The following is a 19,646-nucleotide window of genomic DNA, read 5'->3' on the forward strand; positions in this document are numbered from 1 at the left end:
TTACAGAAAACAGAGGGAAAGGAATGGCAAACAAAAGGTAAGGGAAGCAATAAAACAAAAATGGAAGGAGAAAAGAAACTACCTTATTGGAAAATATATAATCCAGTAACAGAAAACCAGTAACAGATAGTTCTGTAATTTGTATTTTTCTTTCATTAGCTGACCTAATGAGCCAGCTGAAGGGTAGGTGGATACTAACAAGAGAGTGGGATTCAAGTGAGATTTAGATATAACATTTCTAAATTGATGATTTTCACCTTATAGGTTTGGAAAATGTAAGCCAAAATGAGTTTCCTTAGTAATATTGTAACATTTCCTTAGGTAATATTGATGGCAGTCATTTTTTTAAGCATTTAAATTCCCTGAATGAATTATGGAAAACTCAGAGACAAGAAAAAAACCAAGAATCCAAGGCAACAAAAGGAAACCTATTTAAATAGCTGTCTGGTTCAAAATTCTCATTTTTTGAATAAACATAAAACAGTTTATAATTAATTTAAATGCAGAAACAATCCAATTCTATACATACAAATAACAGATAGTACAGTCAAGAGAGAGGGGAGGCAGGAAAAGAAATTAAGAAAAAGTGGCTAAAATTTTTTCTGAATTTGATCCAAACAATAAACTCTCAGATCTAAAAACAAACCCCAAACAGGATAAAACAAAACAAGTACAACATGGAACATCAAAATCAAATTGCTAAAAGCAGTGTTAAAATATAAGGTCAGGTAGCAATATTAAAAATAAAGCAGTATAAGAAGATGAGGAAAAGAACACTATTTTAGTTAAAATCCTGAAAGAGGGCTTTTCTGAGGAGATGACATTTGACAGATACCTGCATGAAGTGAGAAAGAAGTCGCTGGAAGAATGTTTAAAGAGTTAAGTACAAAGGTCTCGAAACATAAATGAGCTTGGGTGTTCAGATGGCTAGAGTGGATAAATAAGGCACAGCATCCCCTTGGTAGGGGATGAGGGTATAGAAAGAGGCAAGGGACAGAAAATGAAGGACTTTGTAAGCTATAAAAAAGTTAACTCCCCCCTCCCTAGTTTTCTAAGGGGTCACTGGAGGGTTTTATGGGGAGGAATCCCATGTTCTGATTTACTTTCTTAGATCCATGGGTTGCTTCTAAGAGTGCTAGTTTCAAGACATTTAGAGATTTTCCAGGTATCGGTTCCTAACTTCTAATTTAATTCCACTATAGTCAGAGAACAAAATTTGTACAATCCGAATCCTTTTAAATTACTTATTCTATGTTCCAAAATATTTTTCTTGGTAAATGTTCCTTATGGACTCAAAAATAATGTAAATTCTGTTATTTTAAGTGGATTATTTTATAAATGCCAATTAGGTCAATCATGTCATTCAAGCCTTCTATATCCTCATTGATTTTCTTTCTTCTAGTTCTATTAATTAATGAGAGATGGTTGTTGAAGTTCCAACTATAATTGTGGATTTATTTATTTATTCTTGCAGTTCTACCAGTTTTTGCTTAATGTATTCTGAAGCTCTATGATAAATAAAATCAGGATCACCTGATGAATTAACCTTTTTATCATTATCATTATAGAATGGCCCTTTTTATTCCTAATGTGAAATACAAAATTCTAAGATGGCACCCATGATTCCTGTACCGTTGTATATACCACCTGATAATACCCTCCCCTTTAGTGTTAATGTAAGGGGATATTATTTCCCTCAATCTTGTTACATTATATAGCAAAAGGTTTGCAGGTCCTCCTACAGCTGATTCTCTGTTCATGTCTTTCTTCTAGTTTCTTCAACACATGCAATAGAATTATAACTATAGCTATAATGTCCTTGTCTACTAATTCTATCATCTGTATCATTTTTGGATTAGTTTCAATAGTTACCTTTTTTGCTTCTCATTATGGGTTGTATTTCCCTGCTGCTTTGCATGCCTGGTAATTTTTTATGGATGTCAGTCATTATCCATCTTACCTGAGATATTTCTGTATTCCAAAATTATTTTTGACCTTTGCTCTGGGATAGAGTTAGGTTATTTGATAAGTGTGATCCTTTTAGGCCTTGCTTTTATGCTCTGTTGGGCTGGGCCAAACCAGTCTTTAGCCTAAGGTTTATTTTTCCACACTAAGAAGCAAAACTCTTCTGAGTTTTATACTTGATGGCCTGTGAATTATGAGGTTTTCCATGTGCTGATGGGAACAAAAGTATTCAGGGATTGTTTCCTGTAACTTCATTCTAGCTCTGGTTTCAGGTAATTTATTTACATTTATGGCCTGACTAGTATTCAGCTAAACATTTGAGAAGAATTCTCTGAAGGTCTCCAGAGTTCTTTGTGAAGCTCCATCCTCTCTGACACTCTGCCTTGCAAACTCTAGTTACCTTGGCATCCCCCAAACACCCAGCTCCATTTCCATCTCTGCTGGTATTTACATAGTATTCTCTTCTTTGAGCTATAACCTGGAAACTGTGCAGGAAGTTAAGCCAGGGCAATTACAGAGTTCACCTTATTTGTTTCCTGTCTTTCAAGTATCACTAATTTACACTGCCTAGTGAGGAATATTTTGAAAACCACTGTTTCATGTATTTTGTATTATTTCTTTAGTTTTTTCAGATGTATAGGCAAATCTTATGCCTGTTAACCCATCTTGGGAGGAAGTAGGAAATCAAGAGTTCTGTTTTGGATATATTAAATTTAAAATGTCAGTAAGCATCAAAGTGAAAATGTCAAACAGGCTGATGGATGTTAAGTTTAGAGGTCAAGAAGATACATACATCGAAACATACATTCAACTGAACGTAATCATTTAGAAAAGGGGTTGGCAAACTATGATTCACAGACTAAATCTGGACCCATCAGAATTTTTTATAAGTAAAGTTTATTGGAATATAGCTATACATGTTTGTTTTCATACTAAGGCTGCTTTTACATGACAACTGCAAAGTGGAGGAGTTGTGATAAAGACATTTGGCCTGCAAAGCCTAAAATATTTACTAACTGGCTCTTTACAGAAAATGATTGCCAGCCTGGATCTATGGAATAAATGTAGGTAGAGAATGCCTCAAGCATGGAGCATTTTGAAGTCAAATAAAGAAAAGGAGTAAGAACATACTAAAACAAGAAAACAACCAAGAAACTTGATTTTTCAATGGTAAAATCAGAAAGAAGGGAGTGTCGACTGTGTCAAATGTTGCTAAAAGGCTAACATGACCACTAAAAATAACCAATGTAGATTCAGCAAGATGACAACTTTCATAGTTTTAGTGATGTGGTTGTCACGGTAGGGAGGATTGAGAGCCAATTAAAGGCTGAGAAGAGAATATAAGGTAAAAAAGTAGACAATGAGTCAGCCTTTTCGAGGACCTGGCTAAAAAAGGGGAATAAAAGAAATATGAAGATGTGCAGTTTAGGGAGGTTTTTTAAAAAACAGGGAATATTATAGCACATTTTAATATTGATGAATATGGTTTAGTAGAAGTAAAACTGAGGATATGGAGGATGGGAATGGAGAGAGATACTGAAGGAGTAGGGAAGGAAATGGGACAAGTACAGCCAGTATATGCTCCAAGTGGGCTGGGCTACGTGGCTGCTGCAGTTATGCTAGTAACAGATAAGTATTTTCAGGATTGTTACAGGATGGATTTCACAGAGAAACACTTAGGGAAAAGGTGAGATTTGTATTTTAGTACCAAAAGGTTTATGTAATCCATAATAAAGCTAAACTCTATTTTTACATATAAGTTATAACTGGTAGTAAACAGTGCTATTAGGACCAGAGTTCAGTTACATTAATAAGCTGAAAAAAACTCAGACTAAGAACTATAATAATAATTTCTATGACTATTTTAATAGGCAATGTTTCAAAGTTTTTAATAAAAATTTTTCAGGAAACTTCTGGAACTCAGCTTAGTTTTATTTTATTTATTTATTTTTTAAAGATTTTATTTATTTATTTGACAGAGAGAATGAGCACAAGTAGGCAGAGAGGCAAGGGGAAGCAGGCTCCCCGCTGAGCAGAGAGCCCAATGTGGGGCTCGATCCCAGGACCCTGAGATCACGACCCCAGCCGAAGGCAGTGGCTCAACCCACTGAGTCACCCAGGTACCCCCTCAGCTTAGTTTTAAAGTAAGGATGGTGAACTTACCAATCCTCGTCAGCTAAAAGCCTAAGAGCTTCTGTCAGTGCTATTTCTGGTTTGGAAAATGGCCGTAGTTCCGATGTATCCATTATTTCAGGACTATGGGTAATAGATGACATCCTTTCTTTATACTGTGGAATGCCTCCAGGAGATGCTTCACCTAAAATAAAAAGAACATTAAATAAAGCATTAGAGAACTCTGATACAAATGATATTCTGACTACAGATTCTATGAATATTTCTTATGGAAACTAGTATTATCAGTTTGAACTTTAATAAAATTTCTAATACCTGGATACCAAAGCTATTTAAAACTTTATTTTTTATGTACAAAATTACTTAATTATATCAAATATAAATATATAAGTGGTTTTTCAGTCATGAGTCAAATAATAAAGTCGAGCTTTAAGAAGCTAAAAATCAGTAAGAAGTATTATGGTTCCATTTTATAAAAACATGTGGATATATGCCTGTTTTACTATACAAATGACAACTGAAAATGAAGCTTCATAGTAAATAATTCTTTAAAAAAAAAGAAGATTTTACTTCTTCTAGATGGAGAGAATGCACGCACAAGAGCACATGCTGGGGGAGGAGTAGAGGGAGACACACAAGCAACCTCAGTGTTGAGTGTGGAGCAAGCCTGGGGGTTGGATCTCAAGACCCAGAGATCATGACCTGAGCTGAAACCACATGAGATACTTAACCTACTGAGCCACCCAGGAGTCCCTGCGTAAAGAATTCCAGTTGAATTCCAAAAATACAAATTTTCTGCTACCCACTAGAATTAATGGTCTATTACAAATCCTAAGACCATGTGTGGTAATAAGAACAGTATTTTTTCCATAATCATTTACCAACCATTTTCCAGATGTAAGGCATTGCCCCGATGTCAGGGAAACAAATCATCATAGAGTGCTCAGGGTGATGCCCTGGGGTCACTGAATAATACAAGGTACCTGCAGTGCAAGTATTAGAAAGGAAAAGATCAAGAAGATCAAATAAAATGTGTATTCGTATTTCTTAAAAAGATTTTATTTATGTATTTATTTGAGAGCAGTGGGCATGTGCACAAGCTGGGGGGGGTGGGTTGGTGGCAGGGAGAAGGAAAGGGAAAGAATCTCAAATTCAGCGCAGAGCCCAATGCAGGTCCTGAGATCAGAACCTGAGCCAAAATAGAGTAGTACACTTAATCAACTAAGCCACCCAAGTGACCCTGCACTGGCTTTTTTAAATGGGTAAGGATGCATTAATTATATTTTCATGTTAAGAGTTTTTTTTTTTTTTAAAGATTATTTATTTATTTACTTGGGGGTAGGGGAGAGAGAGTAAAAGGGTGAGGCAGACTCCCCGCTGAGAAGAGAGCCTGAGATGGGGCTCAATTCCAAGGCCCTGAGATCATGACCTGAGCTGAAGATAGACCCTTAACTGACAGCCACCCAGGCACCCACAAGATATTTTTAAAAAGGTAATATTAAACACTAGAAAATGACTATCATAAACATATTTATCAACTTGTCCTATTTACTATTATCTATACTTCTTTCCCTGCTGTAACAGTAACAGACAGTATTTTTACAGCTTAGGTAAGAAGTTTTGAGGGGTTTTATCCCCTTAGATTTTATGACATTAATAAATAGTGAAATTATTTGAGAATGTTAGCAAATAGGCTTAAACTTAAATAGGCTTAAACACAAATGCCTATATTTAACTGGTTCTTAGGGACATGTTTAACCAGTAATTTTACAGTTCAACATCTGTTATCAGTCACACTCAACAATTATTAGTGATGAGAAGACAGCATTTTAAAAAGTTTTCTTAAAAAAAAAGTTTTCTAAATTTCTTGCATTACAAAAGAAATACAAACTAGGAACAATCAGACAGTCATTTAGTTCAACTATCTTTTATATGTATCTTTGAGAGATGTTAAGGATGGTGTCCAAGATCACATTTATATATTTATTTTTTCTGTACTTTTTGGGTTTTTTTGTGGATACCTAGACTTTACACCCAACATAAATTTCAAAATGTTTATAATAGTTCAGTTGTTTTCCTTACTAACATTAAACAATAATAAACAAAAGCAATAAGCAATAATTTGGGGTGTTTTTTTTGCAGATTTTATTTATTTATTCGACAGAGAGAGAGAACACAGAAGCAGGGGTAGCAGCAGGCAGAGGGAGATGGAGACTCCCTGCCAAGCAGAGAGCCCAATGTGGGACTCGATCCCAGGATCCTGGGATCAGGGAGACCTGAGCCAAACCAACTGAGGCCTAACCAACTGAGCCTGCCAGGTTCCCAATAAGCAATATTTCTTAATGTTTATGATAGTATATGAGATTTTTTATTTCAATCTCTGATTTTTCCAAGTTTCTACTATATCTAAGACCTATTTAATATTTTTATTTTTAACTTTTTAAAAATAAGCGAGGATGACTTTTGTGAACTTTTATTTTTTTCCATGCATTCATATTTTTTATAACTTTAAAAAAATATTTTCTTTTTATTTTACTTTTTTCCATATTTGGTAAACTTCACTTGGAATACTGAAGGTTCCAAGATATGTAATTTTTTTTCAAATATCAAGCAGTTTGTTCTTTATTTTCTTTTATTTTTTAAAATTATTTTTTATTATATTCAATTAGCCAGCATATAGTACATCAGTAGTTTTTGATGTAGTGTTCAAAGATTCATCAGTTGCATATAACACCCAGTGCTCATCACCACATGTGCCCTCCTTAATATCCAACACTTCATTACCTCATCCCCTCCCCGCCTTCTATAACCCTGTAATTTGGTTCCTAGAGTCCAGAGTCTCTCATGCTTTGTCTCCCTCTCCGATTTCTTCCCAGTTTTCCCTCCCTTGCCCTGTGGTCTTCCACGCTAGTCCTTATGTTCCATGTATGAGTGAAACCATATGTTAATTGTCTTTCTCTGCTTGACTTATTTCACATAGTATGATCCCCCTCCAGTTCCATCCATGTCAATGCAAATGGTGGGTATTCATCCTTTCTGATGGCTGAGGAATATTCCATTGTATATATGAACCACATCTTCCTTATCCATTCATCTATTGAAGGGCATCTTGGCTCCTTCTACATGGCTATCATGAACATTGCTGCTCTCTCTGAACACTGGGGTGCATGTGCCCCTTCTTTTCACTACATCTATAACTTTGGGGTAAAAACCCAACAGTGCAATTTCTGGGTTGTAAGGTAGCTCTACTTTTAGTGTCTTGGACCTCCATACTGTTTTTTCCAGAGTGGCTGTACCAGCTTGTATTCCCACTAACAGTGTAAGAAGGTTCCCTTTTCTCCACATTCTTGCCAACACTTGTTGCTTCCTATCTTGTTAATTTTTGCCATTCTAACGGGTGTAAGGTGGTATCTCATTTTGGTTTTGATTTGTATTTCCTTGATAGCTAGTGATGTTGAACATTTTATCATGTGTCTGTTAGCCATTTGTATGACTTCTTTGAAGAAGTGTCTGTTTATGTCTTCTGCCCATTTTTTGATGTGATTATCTGTTTTTTGAGTATTGAGTTTGAGGAGTTCTTTATAGATCTTGGATAACAGTCCTTTGTCTGTAGTGTCATTTGAAAATATCTTCTCCCATTCCATGGGTTGCCTCTTGGTTTCGTTAACTGTTCCTTTTTCTGTGCAAAAACTTTTGATCTTGATGAAGCCCCCAAAGTTCATTTTTGCTTTTGTTTCCCTTGCCTTTAGAGACATGTCTTGAAAGAGGTTGCTATGGCCCATGTCGAAGAGGTTACTGCCTATGTTCTCTACGATTTTGATGGATTCCTGTCTCACACTGAGGTCTTTCATCCATTTTGAGTTTATTTTTGGGTATGGTGTAAGAGAATGGTCCAGTTTCATTTTTCTGCATGTGGCTGTCCAATTTGCCCAACACCATTTATTGAAGAGACCATCTCGGTTCCATTGGATATTCTTTTCTGCTTTGTTGAAGATTAGTTGACCATAGAATTGAGGGTCCATTTCTGGGCTCTCTATTCTGTTCCACTGATCTATGTGTCTGTTTCTCTGCCAATACTATCTTGATGATCACAGCTTTGTAACAGAGCTTGAAGTCAGGCATTGTGATGCCCCAAGCTTTGGTTTCTTTTTCAACAATCCCCTGGCAATTTGGGGTCTTTCCTGATTCCATACAAATTTTAGGATTGTTTGTCCCAGCTCTGTGAAAAATGTCAATAGTATTTTGAAAGGTATTTCACTGCAAGTGTAGATTTTTCTGGGCAGCAAGACATTTTCACAATGTTTATTCTTCCATATCCATGAGCATGGAATGTTTTTCCATCTCTTTGTGTATTCCTCAATTTCTTTTCATGAGTCTTCTATAGTTTCTGGAGTACAGATTGTGTCTTTGGTTAGGTTTATTCCTAGGTATCTTACGATTTTTGGTGCTATTATAAATGGAATAGATTCCTTAATTTCTCTTTTTTTCAGTCACATTGTTAGTATATAGAAATGCAACTTATATCTGTGTACTGTGTGAGTTCTAGAAATTTTGGGGTAGAGTCTTTTTGGTTTTCCACATAAAGTATATTTCATCTGCAAAGAGAAGAGAGTTTGACTTCCTCTTTGCCAATCTGAATGCCTTTTATTTCTTTTTGTTGTATGATTGCTGAGGCTAGGACTTCTAGTACTATGCCGAACAAAAATGGTGAGAGTGGGCATTCCTGTCACGTTCCTGACCTTAAGGTAAAAGCTCTCAGTTTTTCCCCTTGAGAATGATACTTGCTGTGTACTATTTATAGATGGCTTTTATGATATTGAGGAATGTTCCTTCTGTCCCTATATTTTGAAGAGTTTTAATTGGGAAAGGATGCTGTATTTTGTCAAGTGCTTTTTCTGTATCAATTGAGAGGATCATATGTTTCTTTTTTTTTTTAAGATTTTATTTATTTGACAGAGATCACAAGTAGGCAGAGAGGCAGGCAGAAAGAGAGAAAGAGAGAGAGAGGAGGAAGCAGGCCCCCTGCTGAGCAAAGAGCCCGAAACGAGGTTCGATCCCAGGACCCTGGATCATGACCTGAGCAGAAGGCAGAGGCTTTAACCCACTGAGCCACCTAGATGCCCGGCTCACATTTTTCTTCTCTCTTTTGTTAATGTAATCTATCACACTGATTGATTTGCCAATGTATGATTTCTTTTTTATACAGAATTTCCCTGGGAAGCCATCTGGCCCTGAAGTCTTGTTTTTTGGGGAGGTTTTTGATTACTGTTTCAATCTCGTTACTGGTTATTAGTCTAGTCTGATTGTCTCTTTCTTCCTGTTTCAGTCCTGGTAGTTTGTAAGTTTCCAGGAAGGCACCATTTCTTCCAGTTTGCTTACTCTGTTGATATATAGTTGCTGTTAATAATTTCTAATAATTGTTTCTATTTCCTCGGTATTAGTTGTGATCTCTTCCCTTTCTTTCATGATTTTATTGATTTGGATCCTTTACCTTTTCTTTTGGATAAATCTGGCCAGAGGTTTATCAATTAATTCTTTCTAAGAACCAGCTTCTAGTTTTATTGATCTGTTCTACTGCTCTTTCGGTTTCTATTTCATTGACTTCTGCTCTAATCTTTATTATTTCTCTTCTCTTGCTTGGTTTCTGTTTGATTTGCTATTCTTTCTCCAGCTCCTTTAGGTATAAGGTTAGCTTGAGCATTTGGATTTTTCTGCTTTCTTGAGAGAAGCTTGGATGGCTATGTATTTCCCCCTTAGGACCACCTTTGCAGTATCCCAAAGGTTTTGGACCAATGTGTTTTCATTTTCATTTGTTTCCATGAATTTTTAAAATTCTTTTTTAATTTCCTGGTTGACCCAATCATTCTTTAGCAGGATGTTCTTTAACCTCCAAATGTTTGAATTCCTTCCAAATTTTTTTCTTGTGATTGAGTTCCAGTTTCAAAGCACTGTGGTCTGATAACATGCAGGGAATAATCTCAGTCTTTTGATATCGTCTGAGACCTGATTTGTGACCCAGTATGTGGTCTATTCGGGTGAATGCTCCATGTGCACTCGAGAAGAATGATTATTTTGTTGTTTTAGGGTGAAATGTTCTATAGGTATCTACAAAGACAATCTGGTCCAAAACGTCATTCAAAGCTCTTATTTCTTTGTTGAGCAGCTTAGATGATCTGTCCACTGCTGAGAGGGGAGTGTTAAGGTCTCCTACTATTAATTTATTATTATTAATATAATTCTTTATTTTGGTTAATAGATGGTCTATGTAGTTGGCTGCTCCCATGTTGGGGGGGGGGCAGAGATATTTAAAATTGTTAGATTTTCTTGTTGGATAGACCCTTTAAGTATGATATAGTGTCTCTCTACATCTCTTATTACAGTCTTTGGTTTAAAATCTAATTTGGCTGGTATGAGAATTGCTACCCCAGCTTTCTTTCGAGGTCTGTTGGCATGACGAATGGTTCTCCATCCCCTCATTTCCAATCTGGAGGTCTTTAGGTTCAAAATGAGTCTCTTATAAACAGCATATGGATGGGTCCTGTCTTTTTATCCAATCTGAAACCCTGTGCCATTTCATGGGAGCATTGAGGCCATTCAAGTTTAAGGTAACTATTGAAAGATATGCATTTAATGCCATCACATTGCCTGTAAAGTCCCTGTTTCCCCTAGCTGCTCTCAGGATAGCTTCCTTGGCTCTAAGATATGCAAGTTTCACTATTATATGCCAGGGTGTTGGCCTATTTTTATTGATCTTGAGAGGGGTTCTCTCTGCCTCTTAGACATGAATGCTTGTTTCCTTCCCCAGATTAGGGAAGTTCTCAGCTGTGATTTGCTCAAATATACTTTCTAGTCCTCTCTCTCTCCAACCAGTTAGGAATCCTAATAATTCTGACATTGGAACTTTTCATGGTGTCACTAAGTCTGTTTTCATGGGCTTCTAAATGCCTGTCCCTATCCTCCTCGGCTTCCTTCCTTTCTATCAGCTTCTCTTCTAGATCACTAATCCATTCTCCTGCCTCATTTACCCTGGCTGTTAGTGTATCCAGTTTAGATTGCATTTCATTCACAGCAATTTTGAAGTTCAGCCTGATTAGATCTCATTTCTGCCCTTAGAAATTCTATATTGTTGCTAGTGCTTTTCTCAAGCCTTGCTCATTGACTTCGTAATTGCTACCCTGAAGTGTATCTCTAACATCTTGCTTATATCAATATCCATTATATCTGTTGCAGAGGACATTGTCTCTGGTTCTTTTCTTTGTTGCAGAGTTCCTCCTCCTAGTCATGCTGTTGAAGGATATGGTTGAGGGAATGTACCGAGTCCAAAATATCAACCACAACCCAAAGAAAATACACATAAGAGGGCGCCTGGGTGGCTCAGTGGGTTAAGCCTCTGCCTTCGGCTCAGGTCATGATCTCAGGGTCCTGGGATCGAGGCCCGCATCGGGCTCTCTGCTCAGCGGGGAGCCTGCTTTCTCCTCTCTCTCTCTATGCCTGCCTCTCTGCATACTTGTGATCTCTCTCTCTGTTTCAAATAAATAAAATCTTTAAAAAAAAAAAAAAGAAAAAGAAAAAGAAAATACACATAAGAAAAAATCCAAAGTGGTTCAAAGCTACCACAGATATACCATCAAAGCCAAGACGATCCAAAACAATAATAAAAAAAAAGAGAGAGAGAGAGAAAAGAAAAGAAAAGAAAAAAGGGGGAAAGGACAGAGATTATAATCTCTCAGGATGGACACAGTTATCTGCTTGTTCCTGCTTGATTTTTGGTCTCTGTGTTAGAAGAAACCATATCCCAAAATTGCAAAGAAATCAGAACTTACATATATAGCAAGATAAAATTGAATAGAGTGAAAAATGGACTATAATGGGGTGTAAATATATAAAACATATATGTGAAAAAGAAAATAAAAGTTAGGAAGTGACTTAAAAACAGGCTGGGAAATACGAATCTATTTGAAATGGGAGCAGGGTTTAAAAAAAAAAAAAGAGTAAGAAGAGAAACTAAAAGAGAAATATAAAATTTTAGCTTGAAGTATAAGCCAGTCGTGAGGAAACACCAGGAGCTTCCAATATTATTTTCCCCTGGTGCTGAGTTTTACAGTTCTGTGGGAAATAAGCTTAAGCTTATTCACCTGTTCTTCCAGTCTGTCTTCTGGGAGAGGGGCCTGTTGCTCAGCTTCTGAGGTGTCTTTGCCTGGGTGGAGTTGCCCCACACCTTATCATAGAGATGGGCTTAATGTGAGCTGTTTAGCTGAGCTGCTTTAATTCCCTGGTGTCTTTCCACTTCTCTTTAGAGGGACAGACCAAACATGGCTGTGCGGGAATCTCCAGCTGAAAGCAGCAATGTCACAGTCCACTCCCCTCAAAAGATCCTCCAGGTCAATCTGTCTCCCCCTCTGCATGTACCAAACTCCACAGACTTGTGAATCTTCTCAGTGACATCTTCTCAGTGACAGGCCAGTTGCCTTGATTCTAAAATGCCTTTGCCCCACCCAGAATTGTTCTGCCCTTGCCCCGGGCCAGGCTAAGTAATCCGGTTTAGGTTTGCTCTATGTGGCTTTTGTTCCATGAAGGCTTTCTGCACAGGTTTTGAGGATGAGAACGAACATGCTGGCCTCCCAATCTCTGGCCCTAGAAAGCTCAGAGCCCCACTCCTCTGGCCCTAGAAAGCTCAGAGCCCCACTCCTCTGTGAGCCCTCAGAGAAAAGCAGTCAATCACTCCTATCTCCTAGTTCTCTAGCCACACTCTGTGCTCACTGGCCTGTGACCAAGCATTTGTATCTCAGGTGCCCAACCCCATGTGGAGTCTCCAAACCCAACAGGCTCTTGTGGCGTGCTCCTACACCACTCCCCCTGGGGAATGAAAGAAGTCTCTCCCCCAGTTCAGCTGCTTGTTGGGCCCCTACTTGAACAGGATCTGACTGTGCCTCGGTTCACAGTTTATGGCAACCCCAAGGTGAGAGACCACTCCTGGGCTCACTGATTGCAGCCGGCTTCCCTGCTCCGATACATGGGAGCTCTGCCACACTCAGGTACCCCTGGTCTTCCTGTGACCCTGAGGATCTTGAGACCACACTGTCCCATTGAGGGTTCCACCTCCCACTTAGCTGCCTGAATCCTATTTAATATTTTCAAAAACAGCACAGGAAACATGAAAGCCATCCTTGGCCAGGTATAAGAGCTAGTAAATACTGAATGGTAGGCTGAATAAGTGATAAATACAATGATTTTTTAAAATCATGATCTGATAATAAACCAACTTCACAATCTCATTTAACCCCAGCTATAAAATGGGACACCACTCCTTAGTGAAGCGGGAATATTTGCAGAGAGCACAGAAGAGACCTTTGAGATAATTTGGGTATTTTTAGGGACAGAAAAAAAAGGCATATTTCCAGGTCAGAATGTTAATTAGAAGGCAGGCCTGATAATTATGAAGCCAGGTCTATCTACTGACTCCTACTAGCTTAGTGCTCTTTTCATCACAAATGCACTTAACCATATGTGGTCTCTTCAGCTTAACCAGCATTTGTGACATTATTCTTTACATTTAAACAAATTACTTACAGGAATCTGAAAACACTAAAGATGATGACCTTTTTAAACAGGTCCCTGTTTCAATGGAGGGTGAAGGCAATATTTTCTAAAGGGGAACTCTGATTTTTTGATATTCCCACCTCATCTCCAAAAATATGTAGTCTAGAAGGGAGAAAAACAGTCATTCAACTTCTTTCTTTATGAGAAATAATTAATATTTATTATAATAGTTAGAAGCTACTGGGTCTTGCAAATTTCAATGTTATGGTTGAACATATTCCATTATTAGCCTTCCGTTAAACCACAGGTACACTGGCTTTAGAATAGTATCAGCTGAAAAACACACCAAAAGTTAAATTCCACTTACTTTCAGATGTCTTTTTCTCAGTTCCTGTAGTTTTCTTTCGCTCCCAGGAATTCTGTTCCTTCTTTTCACAATCTTTAATGTCAAAAAGTTCTTTCTCCTCTTTTCTCTTTTGTCTCATCTTGTCATAAGTAGATTTTGAAATAGAAATTTTAATCTGAATGAAAAAGTTGAAATACCTGTAAGTATTCAGGGAGTTTGTTATTTAACATAGCTATCTTCATCTCTGACAACTACATAGAGACATCAAGTGTCTACATATAAAAAAGTAAATTATATATATTTTTAGTCCTTATTTTAGGAATTCTAAAATTGACTAGAGGGGCGTCTGGGTGGCTCAGTGGGTTAAGCCTCTGGCTTTGGCTGAGGTCATGATCTCAGGTCCTGGGATTGAGCCCTTCATCGGGCTCTCTGCTCAGCAGGGAGCCTGCTTCCCTTCCTCTCTCTCTGCCTGCCTCTGTGCCTGCTTGTGATCTCTCTCTGTCAAATAAATAAATAAAATCTTAAAATAAAATAAAATAAAATAAAATTGAATAGAATTACATAGTGCTAATATCATAACTAAATTTGTACCTGAGGATACCAGTCTGTTACTCCTTGAGCGTCCTAGAAAATTGTAGAGTATGTAAATACACACACACACACACACACACACACAAACATAAAGTACATTATTGTTTAAAGCATACTAGATACTTTATACCAGAGTGAGAATATTTTTGCTGGAAAGAAAAATAATCCATTATTTAAATGATTAAGGATCAGAAATTTCAATTATCCTGGGATTTTAAAAATTTTAATCAAAACACCTTCATCACCCCAAATCTGATGAACACAGCACAGTGATATAATATAGGCTTAAGTTTATCCTAATAATCAGCAAATAATCTTACATCCTTTTCATTATCAACATCAACATATGATGGAATATTTTGCTGGACTGCTCTTCCATAAATCCCTGATGGTGGTTCAATGTTTTGTTTAGTTGAAAATGCATCTCCATTTTCCACAGAAGATATCACTGATTGGCTGCAGGCTGCTGGTGCTGAATTTGGACTTCCAAATACACCTGAAATTAACCCACCATCAAATCGCCATTAAGTATTTATGTGATCACACTCTAATAACAAAGTTAAAGACAAGCTCTTGACTTTAAGAAATAAACAATATAGTTAGTAAGAAAAACATGTCAAATAATAATAAATATAAAAATAAATCCCCTAACAGGACAATCATACAGGTATCACTAGACATTTCACAATATTAATTGAGAATTACATATTGTAATAACAAGTTTAAATGAAGGAAAGGTTGATATGATGATGTGTGTTTAAGATAATTTCAGTGCAAGGATTTGAGCTGGAATTAGAAGACACAATGAATTTGGGTAGGTAAATGAAGGAGGAGAGAAGGGCATCTTGTAAGATGGTAATGCTTAGAAGAAGAGCTGAACAAGTATAAAGCATGTAAATGAAGTGAATAACTCAGTTTCGTTAAGAGCAAGGCAGAAGAGGGGTGCCTGGGTGGCTCAGTGGGTTAAAACCTTTGCTTCGGCTTAGGTCATGATCTCGGGGTCCTGGGATCAAGCCCCGCATCAGGCTCTCTGCTCAGCAGGGAGCCTGCTTCCTCCTCTCTCTCTGCCTCCCTCTCTGCCTACTTGTAATCTCTGTCTGTCAAATAAATTAATTAATTAATTAAAAAAAAAAAAGAACAAGGCAGAAGAATAACAGAAACTAAGTTTGCAAGGGTAGGTTGGAGCCAATCTGAGAAGGGCCTCAAATTAACTTAATGAGACTCTACGAAGCAAACAATTAGGAAAGCTTTCCAAGCATTTCATCCTATTTCACGGTATTTACCAAAAATAAAATGTTGATCATCAATGTCTATCATCACATTCTACTTTTAAACTAACTGAGATGTGTTAATTAACTTGATGGGGGAATCCTTTCACAATGTATATGGATATCAAATAATCACAGTTTTATTTGCCAATTATACCTCAATAAAGTTGAAAAGAAGAGTTTTAAAGAATATTTGCAAATATATTGTTCAAAGGTCCTCTAATCCTCCAAAAATATGTAATAGGTGTTAATTCTGATTTGTCTATACTCTGTATGGAAAATAATGAAATTATATTAAATACTAAGCTGATAAATTATAAATAAGGACTATTATTTGAACTTAAACTGTGATAAAGCTGTCTTAGCTATCCTAAAAATGTCTTAGAAGTCCCTAAGCTGCAGCTGTTACATAAAGAATCTCTCTGAAAATTACTCACATGAATTTACTTAGTTTTGTTAGAAGACAGAAATCTAAAATTAAGTAATCACTTCTAATTTTTTCAATTTAATAATTTCTTAAAAAGAAAGTTCTAATAAAAAAAGTTCTGATCAACACTTGAATCACATTCTTCTCTGTTCTTTAATGATATCCTCTGCTTATGTGTGGAGAACACACACATACAATTAACAAGCTAAATAACTTGGAAATACCTTTTCCAACAACAACTACTGGGTCTTCTGGTAAGGTATTTGTGGATATGAAGTCAAAACTGGGAATTTGCTGTAAATTTGATGATGACCCTGTAAATGCTAAAGAAACAAACAAAAAACCCCACATTTTAATATTGTTGTTATATACTATTTTAGGATATTATAACATGGTCCTTTAAAACAAAAATTTTATTTCATACATGGATTTTATAATTTATTTATTCACACTTATTTATTAATTCAATAAATATTTGAAATTAGAATACCTTGTTTGACTAGGCAGTAGAGAGAAAAGAGACCTTCCTTCCCCTAAGGACTATATACACGTCGGAGTTAAGAATGGGAAGATATACAAGAAAATAATCACAGCATGATAAATGAGCAACAAAAGGTAACCACGAAGGAAAGCCTCTGACTCCTAAAAACAGCCAAGTCAATCTCTCAGCAATCTGTAATTTTCTAGGTTAACTTTCACCTCAGTGTGCGATTATTTGTTTAATTATTCTACTACTAGACTGTAAGCTCTATGAAGATAGGACCCATGTCTGGTTTCAATTGTGCTTTTCCAGAGCCTCTTAGTAGGGCATATAGTAGGTTTTCAATAAATATATGTTAGATGAACGTTACAAGACAGAAAAAATGAAAAGCAAAGTATCATTAATTTGGGGTCTACAAACAGATACCTCAGGTAGACTCAAAAGGTGTTAAGTGACAAAGGAAAGCAAATCTCAGTAAATGGAACAATTTGTTCAAAATCTGTCCATAAAGTGTATACATAGTCTGTCAAGAAATGACTGAATAATTAGACAAATCTCAAGAGGAAACATATAAAGAACATGTTATCCTTAAGTAATTTAACTTCATTCATCAGGCTGATATAACTAGTCATTTTTAATGTTATTTTTACTTTTTACACTTCATTTTCTTGTAAACAAAACACTGAAAGAAATGTTGCTCATTGGGTCTCAACTGTAAAATATAAAGAAAAAATAAGCTTAAAAGACTCTTGACACATAAGCTAATCTTATATAACCTTTTTGTTACTTCTGTCTCATTCATCCAAATAGTGAAAGAGAAAATACTAACTCATAAAAGCTAGTTTGCTAAAACTCTAAGCATTATCACTAGTCACTTTCTTAAGTCATTAATTGGGGCTTTACATGAATATGCTAGAAAATGGGCAGGTTCAAAGGAACAACCAGCAAAAGAGTGGAATGGGAAGAAGTAGTTCTGAAAGCAAATCTTAAAACTGTCTGAAGTTTCTTGCAAAATGAATCCATTCATATATGCCACCTATTGCCAATATTTCTTTTGGAACTTGTTTTATTCCCTTGAGCACTGTACTCAAGTCACTTTAATCTGATTGTTTGAGGATGCAATGTTTGAGTGACTGTATCCAAGGCTACACTGTTAGTTTGGGTTGGCTCATCACCGCTCCATTCATTTAACATGTGGTACTGGACACCATTACATGCAAAGCCTAATAGGAATATAAAGATGCAATACCTTTACTTTTAAATAATTTGTACTACTCCACACCAGTTAAGTGGGGAAAACTTTCTAAAGAAATGGATTCTAGCCAGTATTCAAAAAGCAGACGTGCTATGAACACATTAGGATCAGAAACAGACATCTAGGCTGACTGTACATTGCCACCTAAGAAAACTTCCAGTACTAAGAATGCCAGAGCACTGGGAATGAAAAGAGTAGTAAGAGATAATTCAGTAAGTTCAGCTGACGCAAGATTATTAGGGGTCTTAAAAATTATGCTGCAGAGCACAAAATTTATTCTGTGGGAAACAGGGAACCACTCAAGGTTTTAAGTATGGAAGAGATGGTAACTATACTTCAAAAAGTTAATTCTGGAAGGGTATGGAACCTGAAGTAAAAATGGATAAAATAAGAGACAAGATGTCTTATTCAGAAAGCTATTGCAATTATCCAAGGAAGAAATAATGAAGGCCCATATTAAACAGAACGAGTAGGATCGTCACCACTGCCTGAACTTGGAGGGTAAGGAGAAGTAGATAAAGATGACTCTAAAGTTTTAAGTCCACATAACTGGAAAAATAGTAATGCTACTAATAAAAATGAAAACAAAGGAAAAGGAACTGGTCTAGAAAGGAAGGTTAGTTTGGTTTTTGAGCATGTTTATTCTCCTGACCAAAAAGATACAATAGGTGTTTGGTTTAGAGTTGGAAGTATGTGTATGAAGTAATTTTCTGGACTAGAAATAACTGCTGGTCAAAAGTTACAAACATTTTTACGATTCTGCTGTCCAAAAAAGGGTGCCAATAGTAGTGAATAAAGATATTCAGCAATTATTTCAAAGCAATTTCTAAAAAAAGAAAATTTAAAAAATTATATGTTAGGGTATGAGTTACTTTTAGGAAGAAAAATATTTTTGTATTGATTATCTTTACATGAGAAATAAAATATATAAGTAAATAGGAAAAAAAAAACTGTCATTTTCTTTTGTAAAAACAATGAGAGAGAAGAAATCTTTCACAAAGAACAGATATCGAATCACATCGTGGATGAAATACTTTAAAAATTTACCAAAAAGAAAGATAAAAGAAAAAAAAAACATTCCAAGCAACTTTCCTTTACTCAATTTATTTCCACAAAAAAAACCAGATGTCCTAAAATGCCTGACTGCCTACAGAGACACACAGATATACCCACACACCCACACATATGTGACTTCAAGTTATCAGAAATAACAAAAGTTAAAAAAAATAAAGTGTCATATCATCTGCAAAAAAGAAAAAAAAATAACAAAAGTTGACCTATTATAATCATGGTTGCTACAAATAAAAAAATGACAGCTCCTTAGAGTTACTAGGAGATTAAATACCTAAATACAGTGACTTCTTATTACTCTATTTAAATATTTATACCCTTTAAAGTAACTTCCTCTTTATCCTAAAGGAAATTTTTAAAAATGTAGCTTTAATAGGTTCTCTGAAAAAACGAACAATCACAGAGAAGTTGCTTGCTCCACTAAATTTAAAGGAAAAAAAAAGAATGTAAATTACTAATAATGGTTAGTGATAACAAAGAAGCCTTCCCAGGTTCTACCATAGGAAAACTATATTCCTGTTTCTACAGTTTTATTCCACGGTTACAACCTAAGTAGGCATCTGGGACTT

The 19,646-nt window shown here is 36.1% G+C and overlaps 1 protein-coding gene across 3 annotated transcripts in view; it reads right to left on the reverse strand.

The window, feature by feature from the left end:
• The window catches only part of TOGARAM1 (TOG array regulator of axonemal microtubules 1), a 79,320-nt gene that overhangs the window by 20,654 nt on the left and 39,020 nt on the right, over positions 1-19,646 (reverse strand). For 2 of the 3 annotated variants that reach the window (XM_032871205.1, XM_032871207.1), the window contains exons 9-12: positions 16,495-16,593; positions 14,896-15,071; positions 14,006-14,159; positions 4,129-4,282 (exon numbers count right to left, since the gene is read on the reverse strand). In XM_032871205.1, the coding sequence (XP_032727096.1) occupies positions 4,129-4,282; positions 14,006-14,159; positions 14,896-15,071; positions 16,495-16,593 (583 nt within the window). The remainder of the gene's footprint in view (positions 1-4,128; positions 4,283-14,005; positions 14,160-14,895; positions 15,072-16,494; positions 16,594-19,646) is intronic. The other variant, XM_032871206.1, reaches the window with a different exon arrangement.

This window comes from Lontra canadensis, unplaced genomic scaffold (genome assembly GCF_010015895.1).
Source record: "Lontra canadensis isolate GAN:19392208 unplaced genomic scaffold, GSC_riverotter_1.0 scaffold42, whole genome shotgun sequence".
Lineage (NCBI taxonomy): Eukaryota > Metazoa > Chordata > Mammalia > Carnivora > Mustelidae > Lontra > Lontra canadensis.